At 36.3% G+C, this 16,894-nt stretch overlaps 1 protein-coding gene across 1 annotated transcript in view; it reads right to left on the reverse strand.

The window, feature by feature from the left end:
* LOC105449576 (calcium/calmodulin-dependent protein kinase kinase 2) overlaps positions 1-14,959 on the reverse strand; it is a 66,194-nt gene extending 51,235 nt beyond the window's left edge. Inside the window, exons 1-2 of the mRNA XM_011688846.1 lie at positions 14,493-14,959; positions 4,158-4,633 (exon numbers count right to left, since the gene is read on the reverse strand). Of these exons, the coding sequence (XP_011687148.1) occupies positions 4,158-4,188 (31 nt within the window). The 5' untranslated portion in view covers positions 4,189-4,633; positions 14,493-14,959. The remainder of the gene's footprint in view (positions 1-4,157; positions 4,634-14,492) is intronic.
* Positions 14,960-16,894: the final 1,935 nt, after the last annotated feature.

Below are 16,894 nucleotides of genomic sequence, written 5' to 3' on the forward strand. Positions count from 1 at the left end.
ATTATGTTGAAGCTATAAAAGAAAGTTGCAAAGTTGTAATACATAAATATTTTAACTTATTTTATCAAAAAATTACATTTTACTATTTTCTGTCATATTTTATACGTATATCTGTCATATTTATACGTACTCCAAAAAATATTTCTAAATTGGCAGCAACGTGAATAAAACAATAGAGAAATTGAATTAATTAGAGTTAATGCTTAAAAGTACTTTACAGATACTATAAATAATATACTATAAAAAGATAACTAAAACCGCATTGTTGTATCGCTATATAAAATTTGCGTGCAGCTGTAATTAGTACGTTGAATTTGTATGTGTGTGTGAAATGGTTATTTATGTCAATACACTGCACGTTCAAACGAAATTGTTCTAGCACAGAGAAAATAGCAGTATCGAATTATCAATAACATTATTTGTGTATTCGTTATATTTGAAATAGTAGAAAAGAGACATAGGAGAAAAAAGAGAATGACAAAAACTGAGGAAAATTGGAATGAGAGGGGTAAGAGGAGAAGGGAGAGAGGGAGAGGAGAGAGAGAGAGAGAGAGAGAGAGAAATACAGCTTCATTTGCAATCGACAGCGAGACCATTAATCAGTGCAAACTTGATTAAGAGTCGTGATATGCTGATCTTCCTATTCTCTCTCTTTCATGACGAGGAATTTTGGGATTTAATTTAATCTGATTTACTTTCGTTACATCACACTGCTTCGCAGCAGTGTAATTGAAACGTTACTTGGGATATTCTCAGATAATTCCGGCATATGCCATGCGAAATTATAAATCAACAATAGCTGTTGGATGAGCGAAATATTCTCTGGGAGATTAAAGCTTATATTACCACATTTACGACTATATATATATATAATAATACGTTGCTCTGGATATGTGAAAAGTAAAATAAGATATAATTTCTTAAAAAAAATTCACAAAATGAAAAAGTTATTACGTCAATAGAGATATAATCGTACTCGTTACAACGCGAAAGTTTATATATGAAACAATTGCAATACTCTTGTTTCCTTAAATAAATTGAAACGTAAAAATTTTCCTTGAACAAAAGTTTTCTTCCTTCAACAGACGATCGCGAAACCTTTTCCGGATCGTCGAAGACGATTCTCAAACGTCACGAGAAGCATTTTTGCAGCTTTCCTGCAGAGAAAAGTCAGATTGCTAACGGTAAAGAGGTTTCAATGATACTCGTTGGGGTCATTGACGATCTCAGCGAAGAAACTTATCGTGGGATATGTCTTTTAAAGCAAAGTTGCATGTTGACATGTAGCATAATTTAGTCGTCCTCTTGCATTTCTGAGAATCGCGTTTCCGTGATATATTCGTTAATATTACTCGTTAATATTAATCACTACAATCGAAAACTTATGATTTATAGCGATTATTTCTCCATTTTGTACTTTTTTACACTAATTATACTTTATAATTAGTGATGCAAGTTCTTGAATAGAAAACTTTCAAAAGTAAATGAATCCGAATATGAGGTATTATCTGATTCTCTTCTTTTCCCCTTTTAAAGTAATAATCGAAATAATTGATAAAATAATTGTTTGATGAAAAAATTTCAATGCTCGAAGCGTAGATACGAAATGTTGTGACATTCTGCGGTTTGCAAACATTATTGTCAGCATTATCAGAAAGAAATGCAATATCTATGACGCATATACGATAATATGAACGCCTGATTAAAATTAATGTTAGCCGAGGGTTACAAAAATTATATGCTCCAACGGCTTGCACTTTAGATAACGAGTGGAAAAATGACTATTTGCGACTGACGTTGTTGAAGCAACGCTGCGTAAAAAGATAAATAACACACACTTTATCAAGACAAACAACAAGAAAATATAAAACGGAATGAAAGGGTAATAAAATAAAAAGAAATTTTATATGTTCGAGAATTGTAGCGCAGTGTGAAGCAAAAGTAGTAGTGCTTCGCGACAATAATGTTACTTTTGCTTCCTGTACACAGAGAAGCCTTTTAAAATCTTTCCCTCCAAACTTTTTTTTCTGCATTATATATCTTGCATTATATAGTTACATATTTTTCTCTTAGAAGAAAAAATTAATGAGTATTTATTCTAAAATGAACAAATAACTTTAATTGCATTTTAATATGAAATCCAATACACATTAAATGCTGCATGAATAAGAAATTATTGACTTGCACTTTCATTATATGACAGAATTTATATTTCGTTTTTACATCTTACTGGCAGTAAAATGTACTGCAATTTTGGTGTTTTTTTTTTTCAAACGATCTTCACGCCGCGAACATTTGTCGTTTACCACCATTTTACAGTCGCAGTAAATTACGTCTAGTTTAAATGCTTCACCCGTTTTACTACGAGTGAATATTTTCTCAACGAAGCACGTCAACTGCTTCGCTGTGCTACATCGAATGCTATTCTTCACTGTATAGCGATTAAATTAATTATTTCGAGGTGCGGACTGTGAATTTCATTTAGATGTCTCTATTGTATCTTTGCGTTGTAATTGTAGATTGCAATGTTTGTTAAAAAATTGTCTGATGTTAAGACGATTTCTTGAGAGATAAGCCTTTTGTGGGGCTGTTATATGTTTTATGTAAATTCATGTTTATATATTATATCTTTTATATAATATATTACAGTTTTTATACTATACATTTTATATATGTATATTACAATTTTTATATAATTCAAATTTTCTTGACATTTTAATAATAATTATATTTAATATCATTGTTATTAAAAGTATGTTAAAATATTTAAATATTCATATAAATTATTTGATGAGAAACCGTAGCGAATATATGTCCAATAATAATTTCATTTCATTTCGATGAAGATTTCGATAAAGATCTACATATATCTATAACATATATAAAAACTTTTTTCAATTTATTTTTTATTAAAAAAGCTCCAGAGTTTGAGCAGAAAATCTAAATTTATTTGCGAGTATCTTGTATACGCTACAATTTCTTTTTATTTTCGAGATACGATTAGCAAAGTATAATTGTTATCTCTCTAATTAGAGTATTGATTAATGCCCTTGCAAACGCCTACGTCCGCGCGCGTACTATAGCCTATATTCGTTCGAATTTAAATAGTTACGTTCGTTCTTTGAGTGAATTATTTATTATCTTACAGGGGCTATGCGCTCTTGATAAATAAAATTGTCGTTATTTATATTCACGATCCACAGTCAGGCTGTGGCATATTCAGGACAGGCTTGAGAATAAACTGAGTTTATAGCTGCATATAGTGCAAGTATAAGATGTCCTTCAAGATGTCGCCTTATATCGCGTTTTCCCAAGTTAATCTTAAAACACGTCAGGTTTATTTTATCTGACGATCTTAAAGGAAAATTTCACAGTGACGTTTCGGGGATATAGCGTAAAATGTGTTTCATGTAAAACTGATAACTCTCGAGTTATAAATTTTGAGTTTACTTCCTTCAGAGTTTTGTCAAGTTCAAAATTAATTGCGTCGTTCGTCTTGTCGTTGAAAACCTGGCGCGCTCTCATCGTACATTTTACTAGCCGTCGTATCTGCGTGTTTTAACGCCTGACAAATGTTGCACGATTTTACCGGATTCCGTTCTGGATCAAGGGTCACCCGAGAGAAGGTGACGTCAAGTTGAAGAATTGTAGCACGTTTCAACGAACATCACGTCGTCTCCGTAAAAAAAATGACACATGGCCAGTGTTAAACGTGAGATAGGAGCGTGGGCGGTTGATAAATCTGAAACTTTCACTTCCGCCAGGTTTACTCCTTAGTCGTGAAAACTTTCAAGGTTGAGACCCAGCGTTTTTAACGATATTTAAATACCAGTTTGTAGCACGCAAGTGAGCTGTCCGAGATCTACATTCAGGACACTAGATTACGTGGAAAATGCAGTTAATTTCGCACTCTTCATAAATAAATTACATTATTCGGAAACTCTCCGCTATTTGCATGTAGTTGCGAGGAGCACAAGGTTCTTGACTCGATTTTACTTTGGTATGCATATGTAGCGAGTTGGAGATAACTAGTTAGATATAAGATTCGCTGTCGCACTATATTAAGAGATTATCGCTACTCTGACAAATCATTCTTCATCAGACATATGCCGAAATGACTATAATACGTCAATCATTCTAGCTGGCAATTCACTCACCTTCCATAGTCATATTATCTCCCAATTTCATCTCGATAGCGGTCCACTTTTCCGCACACTCACGCGGCACTCATTAAGCGCCGATTAACAGGATCGGTCGACACTGATTTCCTAAGCTTCATTCTTCCTCGCTTCTTCACACTTTTTTTATCTCGATCTGACGACTCAATTACTTCGTTCGCCGCGCGTTCATTCGCGGACACTCGTCAATTTGTCATGTGCACTTGTCACTCGCGCGCGTAACCTTAATCGCAACGGGTCATCGTTAATGTCTCCTTTTCGGCTCGTAAATCGAAATACTTTCTGCAAAACGGATTGAACCGTCGATTGGACCTCTATACCGATTTCTCGATTTTTCGACGCACGATAAAGTCGCCTCACGACGAAATTGGGTCTTTGAATTCTTCGTGCCGAATACGTACGTCCTGAAACGATCTACCTCTGATAGTCTCTGAAGGCGGACGCTTCGTTCGTGTCTGTAAAACAAAAGTAGACACCGATTACAGTTTCAATAGATATCGACCATCAAATATTATATGGGAATTGAAACGTGAAAAATCGACTGTGACGTACATCCGGATATCGCAAAATGGATCTGGATAAAATGGATCATGAAGTACATATACGCAAAACGGAGTATGCTAATTAAACGTTCTCTGTAATTATGTTTGCGTAATATAATTCGTAGCAAATTGTGTACTATGCGTGATATTTGTAAACCTTGCACGGCTTGCAACAATTCCATACTAATTTCAAAGCATGCAATTTATGCTGGGAATTGATAGGATCAAATGAAGAGGATAATAGCCGCAATGCGCGGTAATATTCAGAATTTTCGCACATGCATATCTGCGCCGGATGCCTTTAGCTTAGGCTTGGAGATATACGTGGCTGCTGACCTTTCGAGAAGGATAAGGAGTTGATTACAAGCGACGCCGCAGGTGTTTTGGAAGGCGAATAGCCCACGCGTCAGCGAGATAACGTTGTTGCGTTTAATGCGTCGCGACCGTACCGGCGGCGGCGTGGAAGTTATGTTAATACGAGAAGTCAGTTATTTTACCACTTTTCTCGCTTGCATAAAAAAGCAGCAATCGGACGGGTACCCTGCACTTTCCATGAGCTTCGTGAATTTTTAACGAGAAGAGCCAGGTTACGCTCGTTATTTCGCGAAAATTAAACATCGCAGTTAACATTTTGTTTCCTTTCGGACTGTGATTGTGAGAAATATTCCGATTCTGATTCCCTCTCGCTCTGCCGTTTCGACTTATTTTTCGATTTCCATATTCTGAAATATGGAAATCTGCTGACGATCTAATTAAGGAATTGATGGCAAGCTGCAAATACGTGCTGCGGTATGCGCGTGTTGTCAGATTCAATCGGTCGTTTCTCCTACGTGCATTGCGTAACGTGACGGGGTGCACCTGAGAGTATCTCTCTATCTACGTGTTACATGATCCTCTCAAATGCACTGAGAAGCATAACACGTCGCAATTGTATTCCGGCAATTCCAACGTGCTCCTGCCCCAGTCGGGCACAATCCTGTATTGTATCGCGCTTGTAACGCGAGAGATTGCGATTCTCCTCTACCTGCGCGTGATTATTATTTCGGGATTAATGTTTACCAGCGCGTCGACAGGTGCAAAAATTGCATTATCGGATCTTATTAATCAACTGTAATAGCATATATCGAAACAATTAACGCGTAATGTATAAAATAGGGAGATTTATTACACTCCACCTGCGTCGAATTATATATATATATATATATATATATATATATATACGATCTTAACTCAATACATACTTGATCGTTAATTGTTAATTTAATTTTTTATCCGAGAATATTAGCAACATATATTGTAATAAGCACATGTAAAATGTCTGATGCAGTGAACACCTACACACAATTGTAATGTACGTTGATCAAATCTGCAATAAAACTTATTTAATTATTTGTCGAAGATACAACGGGTAAACTAGTAACTAGTAAACTAGTGTGAAATATTGAGAAACTAAAACTATACGAGGGGTCAGGTGTATCTTTAGGGCTAGTTGTAATTCTGTGGGCGTTTAATTTTGCGCTTGATATGTTTACCTAGTATATTAGAGTATACGTTAGGTAAAGCGTTGAGCTACCACAGCCCGCGTCATTCTGTGGCTTGGAGCTAAAGCGAAATAGCTGAACGTAATGGCGGACATAATGAACATAATTCGTTCATTTACCTTTAATGCCACAGAACCACATTGGTTCGTCGAGCTAAATGTGTACATAAGACTGCCTATTCTTTCGAGCCGTAAAAGAATATTGCATGTCCTAAATTTTAAATTACATCTTTTTTTTTCAATATTTTTCCTTCAAGCAGGAGATAATATTGATCGCATTTATTATTTACAATTTCCGTTCTTCTATCTGTAAATCACATACTGTAACATTTTAATTCAAGGCTTTAGATATTATTAGATATTATTAAAATGAGATATCATATAAAAGGGTCCTCAAAGAGAATATCTGAATAGTATCAGGGAAGAGCTTATTCTTTTCATAATGGTTATAATGCTTTGTTGTGAAGCTATCAAAAGAGATACAGTTGATCTGACTTTCATGTTAGAATTTTACGAGAAAATCTCCCTTGTTTCCGTGGCGCCATTAGATAGATTATCTTTCTTTGAAAAATATTGGACAGGCAAACAATATCATCCTGCTCCCTGAACCGCGACCGAAAGATGACGGCTGTTCTAATTCGTAGAAACGGAAGAGGAGTATTTTTGTTTTGCTTCCTGGCGTCGTCGTTACGAAAAGTATAAGATATAAAGATATAGAGTTATAAATATGCAAGTTTAAAATAGCACTTAATGTCCGCAAAATGTCACAACCATACTAATAATTAATATGATTACATGCACAGTTTTTTTTAGAATTAAAATTCATAAGAAATATTCCCTTTTTTTGAAAACTAACATTTCCATGACATTTTAGATTGCAGAATTGACCGAACTATATTAGCTAGATAGAAGAACAGAAATTGTAAATAATAAATGCGATCAATATTACTCCTGCTTGAAAACAGAAAGAAAGATAAAAAAAAAGAACGGAATTAAAAATTTAGGACAGCTAAATGCCAATGTTAACAAATTTTGCAAATTTAAAGATTTATCACAAAAAATGACTATCAAGTAGACAAAGTTCGTTGCGAGAAGATAACGAATTCTTTTGTTTGTAATATATTCTTTTAAGAAATCAAAAGAAAGAACAAAGACGTAAGACGGCATCAAGAACTTTCTTCACCAAAACCACGAGCAAATAGAGAGAGAGACTCCCAATTTTGTCACTGCTTACGTAAACCTCCCCGGGCGCTATATTCAAAGGATCAAACCCGGTCGCCGATTTGCGCGCTTATTCTCGACGTTCCTTTGATGTGCCGACGCGATGTGTCTTCGCAAATAGTTGACGCAGCGTTTGGCGTGACGCACTGGAACTATTTCGCGTTTAGCAAATTACGCCGTCACTATTTCGCGCAACGCGAGCATTTATTTAACCAACCTGCCATTTCAGTCTGCGCGTAGAGTATGCGCTAATGGAGTATCGGGAAAATGGTCGATTATTTAAGGTGAAATTGAACATCTCGCGGAGACATTGCTGATTTTGCATCGCCGACAAGAACAGACGTAAAACGAAATGTGCGATGCTGAATAAGAAGTACCAGCCTGGTAATAGCGATAAAAAACATAATAGAAGAAAATTTACCTAAGAGCTCAAATTTTAAGAAGAGAAGATATTCGACTATCAAATTTATGTCGAATATAGATGCACTAAGGGAACACACATAAAGGGACAAACTTTATTAGATAACTGTCGCATGCTTCGCAATAGAACGGGGAATATCTGTGCGTGTATAGTCATGTAGTTTGTTACGGTTATCGCATTGTATCGCAGCGATGTACAGAATGATGATATCTGCCGATGGAAACAGATACACACACAACACATACATACACACGCAGAGGAATAACCAAAGTTGGTAATATGTATTTAAATGAGGGGCCAGCTTTTATGTCACACGGCGACAGACGCGCGGCGTTACAGTTCGATTGCGCGCACGTTATTATGTGTCTAAATTGGAGAAAGGGCCGAGTTTAAAGAGATAGCGGTATGCCCATTTCCAGAACGGATATATTCCCTCCGACTGTGCTGTAAGGTATATATTCGCTCGCGGTCCGCGTTTGTCTCGCGCGGTCGTTACGTGCCCGGGCTTTGACATAAACGCGGCTACTGTAAATATGCATTTGCAGCCTCGAATAATTTACACCGTCCAGAATTTCGAGCGAGTTGCTGCAGTTATGCGCGCTGCGCAATGTCATCACGCAGTATATCGACGATTGTCCGAAATTCACAATATTCAATATATTTTTAAATTGTAGATATATCTACTATTTTATTTTGGTATTTTATTCCGATTCCGCAAACGCATCGGCTATCTCAATATTCGTTATTCGGAATTATAGAAAATTAGTTTAAAGCATGTACTTTTAAGTACATGCACTTAAAGCATGAAATATACATTATTTTAATTAATTTATTGATTGATAAAACAATTTGTATACGAGGACAATTCTACAGTCGTCATTAATTGCATCTGTAACGAAGTCATACTTTAATTTATTTAAAAATTGCACGCGCTCTTTATGTATTACATTTTAATTATAATTACCGATTGAAACGAATCGATAATGTATACGTTCGTCCTTATAGTAAAATAACGAAGGATATGAATTTGAGTTTGAAGCAATAAGATAAACGACAGCGCGGAGAAAAAGTATAGGCAGCGTAAAATCGACGTGGACACGTGAAGAAAGGTGTACACGTGGAAGTCGAAGTCTAAGTTTACATGTACGACGCACGGTCGTGTGTCCCAGCCGGCAGTGCTCTCGCTTCTGGCTCTATCGATTTAGGACGACTCTACGTAACCGCGACAACCAGTCGGCTCGTATACACACGGTCTCTCTTCCGCGTTATGCCTTTTATTACATTGTCGCAAAGAATCTTTAGGGTTTGCGATCGCCGATGCCATGTCGTGTCTTTCCGAACTTTTCAACCGCGCTGCCTTCATTTCGTTTTGCTTCACACCTGCTGGCGAATCAATGGCTTATATGCAGTTGAAGATAAAAAATTGGCTGCACTAACGAAAAAAATTAATTAATAAAAGCATTCATTTCGCGATATATACGAATTGAATCAACATAGCTAAATAATGAACCATTTCATATCGCTCTTTGCGTCTCACAGTTGTCGATTGTCATTTCGTAAGTCGTAATGAGTCGTAATGAGATTTAATCGACTGTAGCTCTGTGCATGGCCGATTCTTATTACAGCTCATTACGAAGTTGCACGTGCAATTCTGTGTGCAGGCCGGCCTCGGCTGTGATGAAGCACACGCCAGGAGAGATGGTACGAAAGTACGCGAAACTGTCCTTGACGCGCCTATCGATTTTCTTCAGCATCTTATTTGGTTGAAGAGCAGTAATACATTCTCAGACTCGGAAATTCACTTTTTTTTTGTAGTGCCCCCGGCTGTTGAACTTAACCACTTTCGTAATGGGCATGATATGTATATCATACGCAGCTGACATTATTATAATATAAGCATCGACGATGTTTTAGGAAATAACATGATGCTCTTTGTGAAATTTCAATCTCACTGTAGAAGACATAAAATATTATTAAAAGGTTTATTAAAATAAACTTTAGGCGGTGGATTATGGCGTTATTATCAATTTGACATTTAGTCATCAAAGATGTTTAATGCGAGAAGTTAAAAAATTGCGAATAAAATAATAATAATAATAATTTTTTTTATTTTTAAGATATATGAAATAGCAATATGAATGACTTCCGCCAATCTCAGGCTATAATATTGTTTTCAATGACATGTTTTCGCTTTTGCTAATCACCGAACACATTTTCCATAAATAGATAATCAAGTTACGTTAGCGAGAAGAAGCTTGAGATATATATAATCATCTTCGATCTTGATTGCGTGCTGCGAAGCTCGACCCCGAACTTGTCCGGGCTTACTACGTAAACGGGAAGGAGTTATGCGGGCGTCTGTAATATATATAATCCCCCTCGCTCTCTAGATAATAACGGAATAACGAAGAGCCGAAGTGGAGAGACGCGACGCCTACGCGCACAATATTGTGCTGGCAAAGTCAATGAGGTGTAATTGACTGATTTAGAAGTAATAGGGTGCACCCACCTCGACGGAGATCGCGTCGCGCAATCCAAAACCGAGCGAGATTACGTCACTCCCCCCCGATTCGCAATTCGTCGCTACCGCATAATAACGTTGCGTAATCGAGCCTACAATGTTCACCGAGCGGATTATATCTCCGGAGTATATGGCTGGGAAGAATGGAGATTCCTGTGAGGCGGCGACGCGAGAGTACAATTACGCGTCTAAATGAAGTAAACGCGGCAACGAAACGACTGTTTAGGACGATTTCGTTATACGAAAAGAAAAAGCAAACGCGACGCGTTTAAAGGTGGACGTAGAAAATAAGGATCGTGGCGTTGCGCTCCTAATTCGAGCGTGAAAGAGTTGTTGCTCCATTTAACGCAAATTCAAGAAATCGTTGAGAAATTGGCTGCGCTGCTTCGCGATAATAGGTTTTTCTATTATTAATAGATGTGGGACGCTATTGACGTAAAAGCGTCGTGACGCTAGGATGTGCCAGTAAAATTGACGTCGAAGTCTCACATCACGATACCGATCGAACCGCTTCTTTAATTATCAATGAATTACGTCATGTCACCTGTCGCCTGCGGCGAAAATGTCAAGTAAGGATGAATCCGTTTGGCGAAAGATGCGCAATAGATAAATTATAGAAGCATCTATGTAGATCATCTCGATTCAAGGTTAATTTTCTAACGAGAATGTACATATATACACGTCCCGGAAGATCGGGGGATTAGGGACAATAGCGAATCGGATGTGGGAAGTCAAGTTCTGCGACGTATTGCGAATCAGGGATGTGACGTAATTTCGCTCTGTTTTAAATTGTTCGGTCCGAGATAAATTTTATTCAATCGAAATGAAAGAATCTCTCTTCTCTGCTGCAATTTACATTACATATTTTCGCGATTACAAAACTTATATCTCATTTGACGAGGAAAGAAATCGATGATCAATATTATTTTAAAATTATCTTCTCTGTTGTCTCTTCTTATATTGCTATTTGTTACATGTGCATTGAAATGGCAACAGTAATTTGCATTAATGATTTTTAACATCATTAATTTGCAAGTAGAAGTTGATGGTACAATATGTCCCACTGACATTGGTGAATTAGAGAAAATGACCGTAAAATGAATATATAATAATATCGATATCACCATTTTCCACTCACACACATACATACACACACGTACACACCCATATAAATATAGTAAAATAAACAAGAAATGTTATTTCGCATGTAATTTTGCGTCTGTTAAAACAAATTTCACTCGCGATTTAACATAACTCGGTCTCTCTTTTCTTGATCTCGACAGTTCTTAGGAATTTTCTTCGTAATCAGAATTACGGAATTACGGAAATCTTTCTAATGAGATACACACCGCTAGAGACATAAACATTTTAATAAATAATCTGTGAAGAAATGATGCTAAATAGAACTCGTTGCAGCTACTTCTGAATTTATAGCTATAGTTTTTAAAAAATTGCTATCGTTAGCGTTTCACATAAATGTAATGCAATTGCCTCCTTTATCTAAATTTATAAATAATATGCATATGGTAGTCAGTCGCGAAATTAGCTGTCTTCATAAAATATTGCACGATATTTCACAAAATTATTTCTTTTATTATTTATAAGGAAATTTGGAGATTTTCTTTAGCGATAATGTTAATAAAGAGGTCATTTATCACATCTCTTCAATTTTAATTACATCAATAGCTCTAAAAATATATATTAGTATATGGTATTCATGTTTTACATGTTTTTTGTAACGTATAAATAATTTGTTGAATAATATAAGACTTTACGTTCACAAAATATCACACAAAGTGATATTCATTCTTATTAACGTCATATGGTTATCCTTTCAATCTTGAAGTCTTTTGCATATAATAAAGATTATTATCGACATAAAAATTTACATTTACTGCAAATTGTATTTTAACAAAATTTCTCAATATTTTAATATTCTTCCTGGTTAATGGGATATAATCTTATAAATTGGTAATTAAAGCTGTATTAAATGAAACAGCAGTTGTTTCAATATTTTAATAATTGTATTTGTATAAGTTGAAGTTGTTAATAGTTGAAGTATCTTTGTGAATCAAATTTTCAGAGAATATATAGATATCTATTGATTGATTTCAGCTGAAATTTATTAATAAGAAATTTAACTTGAAATTCAACAGCTATAATATCTGTTATTTGATATTAGAAAATTGCCGTATAAATTTACTGTATAGTCGATAAAGGACATTCGTACGAAACGAATAATCTATATGTCACTATAAATCTTTAATTTAGTTCTCGTCGTTTCATGTGGGTCAATCAATTGAAAGGTTAAAGTAAAATGTAGAGATTTCTTAGTAAAATTTTACGATTATATATAGAAGAGCAACGAAATATATTCATGTCACGTAATTTAATATTTTGGCGCAAGTGAGAATAAAATTTCTTTCAGTAAAAAAGCTCCGGGAAAAAATAATAATGTATATTTTCTAACGTTATCAGCTAAAAGCCACGTATGACTTTTAGCTCAATTAATCATGTCTTGATTACCTTACAATATGACAAAGTAATAAAATAATGTATAAAATGATAAATAAGATAAATTTTATATATAATATATATTTGTAATATAAAGAAATATGTAAATAATTTTATGTTTATTTTTCGGTTTTTAAGAATTTTTAATAATTTAATTCATTTATTCTTTTCATTAAATGTGTTATATGTACGCGTGTATGTTGTTATATTTATATGTTATTCGCACATAACAACTGTTGTAAAGAAAAAATTGCTTTTCCGTGCTGCATTTTGCAGCGATATCTGAGAGTAGAAAGCATTTCGCGGAATCGTTGCTTCTACGAAGACACTTCAACTATGTAGTTTCTATTTCATCTCTAGAGCTTTACCTTTATGACTACATCATATGTAAAAAGGGGGCCAGATGCAAAATTTACAGTAAAGAATCTTTGTGGAGTAGTAGTTCAGAAAATAATTCTAGAGAGTAAGAAAGCTCTCTCTCTTTGTTCTATACGATTGTCCTCATTCACAACAAGTTTATAGGCATTTTGATACTTCTCTCTCTCTTTCTCTCTCTCTCTCTCTTAATATATAAAGATTTAAATATTATTTTGATTAATAAACAAAACACGATCTTTATCGCTTGCGATGAATTGACAAATTGTTTCAAACAATGAAATAAAGCATTATGAAGAGTGGCATGCACGCTGCGAAATGTGTATTATTGGCGAGCATTTGCACAGGAAGAATTGCTAGCAACAATCAAGAGGATGACGCGAGATCCACGTTTAAAATAGATCTGTTTCTACATTAACGTCAATTATAGCGATAACAATGTTTCCCTAGCATATTAATGTTTCTGTTATAGCATGAAATGTAACTAAAATATCATCAGATACATTTAATATTGCATTTAATGAACAAAACGAGAATAAAAAGGGAAACGAAAGATGAAACTTTGCGTAAATATTGATCCTACGACATCTCATTCGTGCGTTACGTCTTCTTAAGTTTCGGAGAGGAAGATCTTTATGTCAAGCACAATATTGCGAGAGAAACTCTTATTTGGAGTTCCTGTTTACATGGATGCTGTACAAAGATTAAAGTGATTAATTGACAGTGAAAGAAAGAGAGGAAAATCTAGATATATTAGAACGGATGTTTATATAGTGCAATGCGATATCTGTGCAAGAAAAATTTAGTGAAGTACGATTGAAAATAGTAGTTAATTTACAAAAAAAATTCATGTTTTTTTTCAATTTATATATGCATACGTTTTATACTCATATTTTTCCAATTTTTGTTTAGCACGAAGTTGACTTTACTCGTGCAATTTCAAGTTAACTTTACATTGGGATTGTCGTACAGGAAGAGAACCGGAATTGGTCGATCAAAGTTACTTGAATAGAACCGTAGTACTATTGGTGCAACAGATCTGTAAACAAACGCGACTCTCGCGATCTACGCGTCATGCACACGTGGACGTCCGTCCCTCCCTCCTCGTGCACGGAGGAGCGCGATCAAGGAGCGGTGCAACAACACGCGGGTGGGAAAACATTGCGATGTTCTTACTTACTCGCTACATCAGGCGAGGGTAGCAATCTCTCACAGGAACTTTTCTCTTTTTTCATTTCCCTCCCGACTAATCGCGCCGGGAGATCCCTTCCAGCAAAGAAAGGGCGTCCCTCGCCGAGGACACCGATAGGTTGAGAATAGTCGACGCGATTGGCCGATTCTCCCTTTTTTCTCACGATCGAAAGCGCGACGCGTCGATAGGGGTGCGTGGTGATCGAGATACGCGCTGGTCGTCGTCGTAGGGTCGTTTGGGGCGACAATTTTCGCGGCATCGTACCCGACGCGAGATTACTCCTCCCTACGTACGCATGATCACCAATCCCCTCCGCCTTCCTCTTGCTATCCCTTGCAAGTGCTTTCTACTACGAGCTTGTGAGCGGAGCCGAGCGGAAATGGAAGTCGACGACGATCGACCGTCGCTACCCGCGTCGCTCGGTCGACTGACTGGTCTGACTGGACTACCTCCCCGTACACTCGGAGATTTTATTCCATCCCCACCAGCATCTGCCGCCGCCGCCGCCGACAAACCCCCACTCGTGACACCCACTCACGATCCGACGTAGGTGCTCGGGGGTGCGTGAACGTTGAGGGCGAACGCAAGCCTAGTCGTTGACCATGTAATTGATAGTTGACCGTATCATCCAAAGATCAATTAAAGGTCTGTTCCTCATGACAAAAATAATTGTCTAAAAAGAGCAATGTTGGCTTAACGTTATTAACGTGTTATTGACAGCCGAGCCTGTCACCTGGATAATTAAAGAGTTTTTTGTTAAAGTGCTAGTTATTTTACGGTGCAACGATTTTGCCTTAAATTCATGATCATGTTGTAATTCCAGGGTCATTTATTATGCCCCTGAAATTATAATATGAGATTGATTAAAGTCAAATTATTCACATATTTATACTTAATTTTGCTTATCTTCGGAGAAATAACGATTGTGTTTGATTTATTTTGATTATAACTCCTTCGAAACAATCACTTTAGAAGTCAACTGAGAAAAAGAGGTATATGCATCTTTGAATAATATCCGTATAGTGAAAAGTTTTAAGTTTTAAACCCCTCAATTACCTGAATCAACTCTTTTATGTAACTAATAACTATACCCAATTTAAGCACCCCCAAAGTACTTACGGACAGATTCTCGCTGCCTATAGAGATATGAGAGGACTTACGTCTCAAACTTTGTTCAAGGCTGAGAGTCTCACAATGTGCCAGCATTTGAAAAGTTTCACCTTTATCATAAAAACTTCCGAAATTTCTTTCTTTTTTTGGTGAAACATTTCTTGTTCCTAATTTATTTATTAACAAATGATTATTTTTGACCTTTTAAATAAAATGTTAATTATATAATATACAACGATTAAATTACATCTTAACAATTTATTTGCTTTCTTGATTATGGTTTTTTTTTTAAACTCATCCAAACTATCTCTGCAAAGTTAGAAATATTCCATTTTCAGGATTGCGACATGATCGATAGAAATCTATTATGTCAAAGTTCTGAAAATGGTCGCTAACTTTACGAAGATATACGGACTAAATTTCTCTCGTACGACCAACCACTTTACACATCGCGTGAAAAATTTTCCTCGTCTGCGGACAAACCAGTTTTCAAGTTTATGTTCAAGGTTACGGGCGAAATAGCGGCGTACTTACGTCACGAGCATCGATTCGCGAGCGTTCGTTGACCCACCTAATTCTAAGTGATCGTGAGCGTATCATCGTCAGTTTCGTGAGTAAGACGGTCGCTGAATTCGCCCACTCGCGAGACCTTGCCTGATACATCCTGCATAAATCCTTCGTGACGGTTACCGCTATACCTAAAAAAGCAAGCCTCCACAATGGTCGCTTTGCCGCACTTTTTCCCCCAATGTCGAAACTTCAACATGATTGACCGGACACGGTCGACCGTATTGCGTCTACGTCATTTCTCGGATACGATCTATCGATCGTCATTTCAGGCGGTTAAAAGCTTGAGACATTGAAGAGAAATAGTAGCACCTGTCCAATCATGTTGCGCGGACTTTTCGCCGCAACATTCTCTCTCTCTCTCTCTCTCTCTCTCTCTCTCTCTCTCTCTGTTGTCGCTAATTAAAAAGTTCCGCGAGCCGCACTAACGATTCGTACTGTTCCAGTCGAACTCGGCTTGGGAAAGTTTTATTCACGCACACAACGTTGGCCATCACAGCTGTCCACGTTCTCATTTTGCAATTGTGATAGTATAGCGACCATTGTAATAGTTATAGTTAATAACAACACTTCGATTAACCGGCAGTGTGTACGTAATTTTCGTAGCTATTGGAAAAACAAAGTTTTCAACGAAAACAGCAACGAATAATAAATCTAATCTCTCACTGAATTATAAATTATAAATTATATACTTTCGCGTTGACGTTATTGGA

Source organism: Wasmannia auropunctata, unplaced genomic scaffold (genome assembly GCF_000956235.1).
Source record: "Wasmannia auropunctata unplaced genomic scaffold, wasmannia.A_1.0 LD336074.1, whole genome shotgun sequence".
NCBI classification, from domain to species: Eukaryota; Metazoa; Arthropoda; class Insecta; order Hymenoptera; family Formicidae; genus Wasmannia; species Wasmannia auropunctata.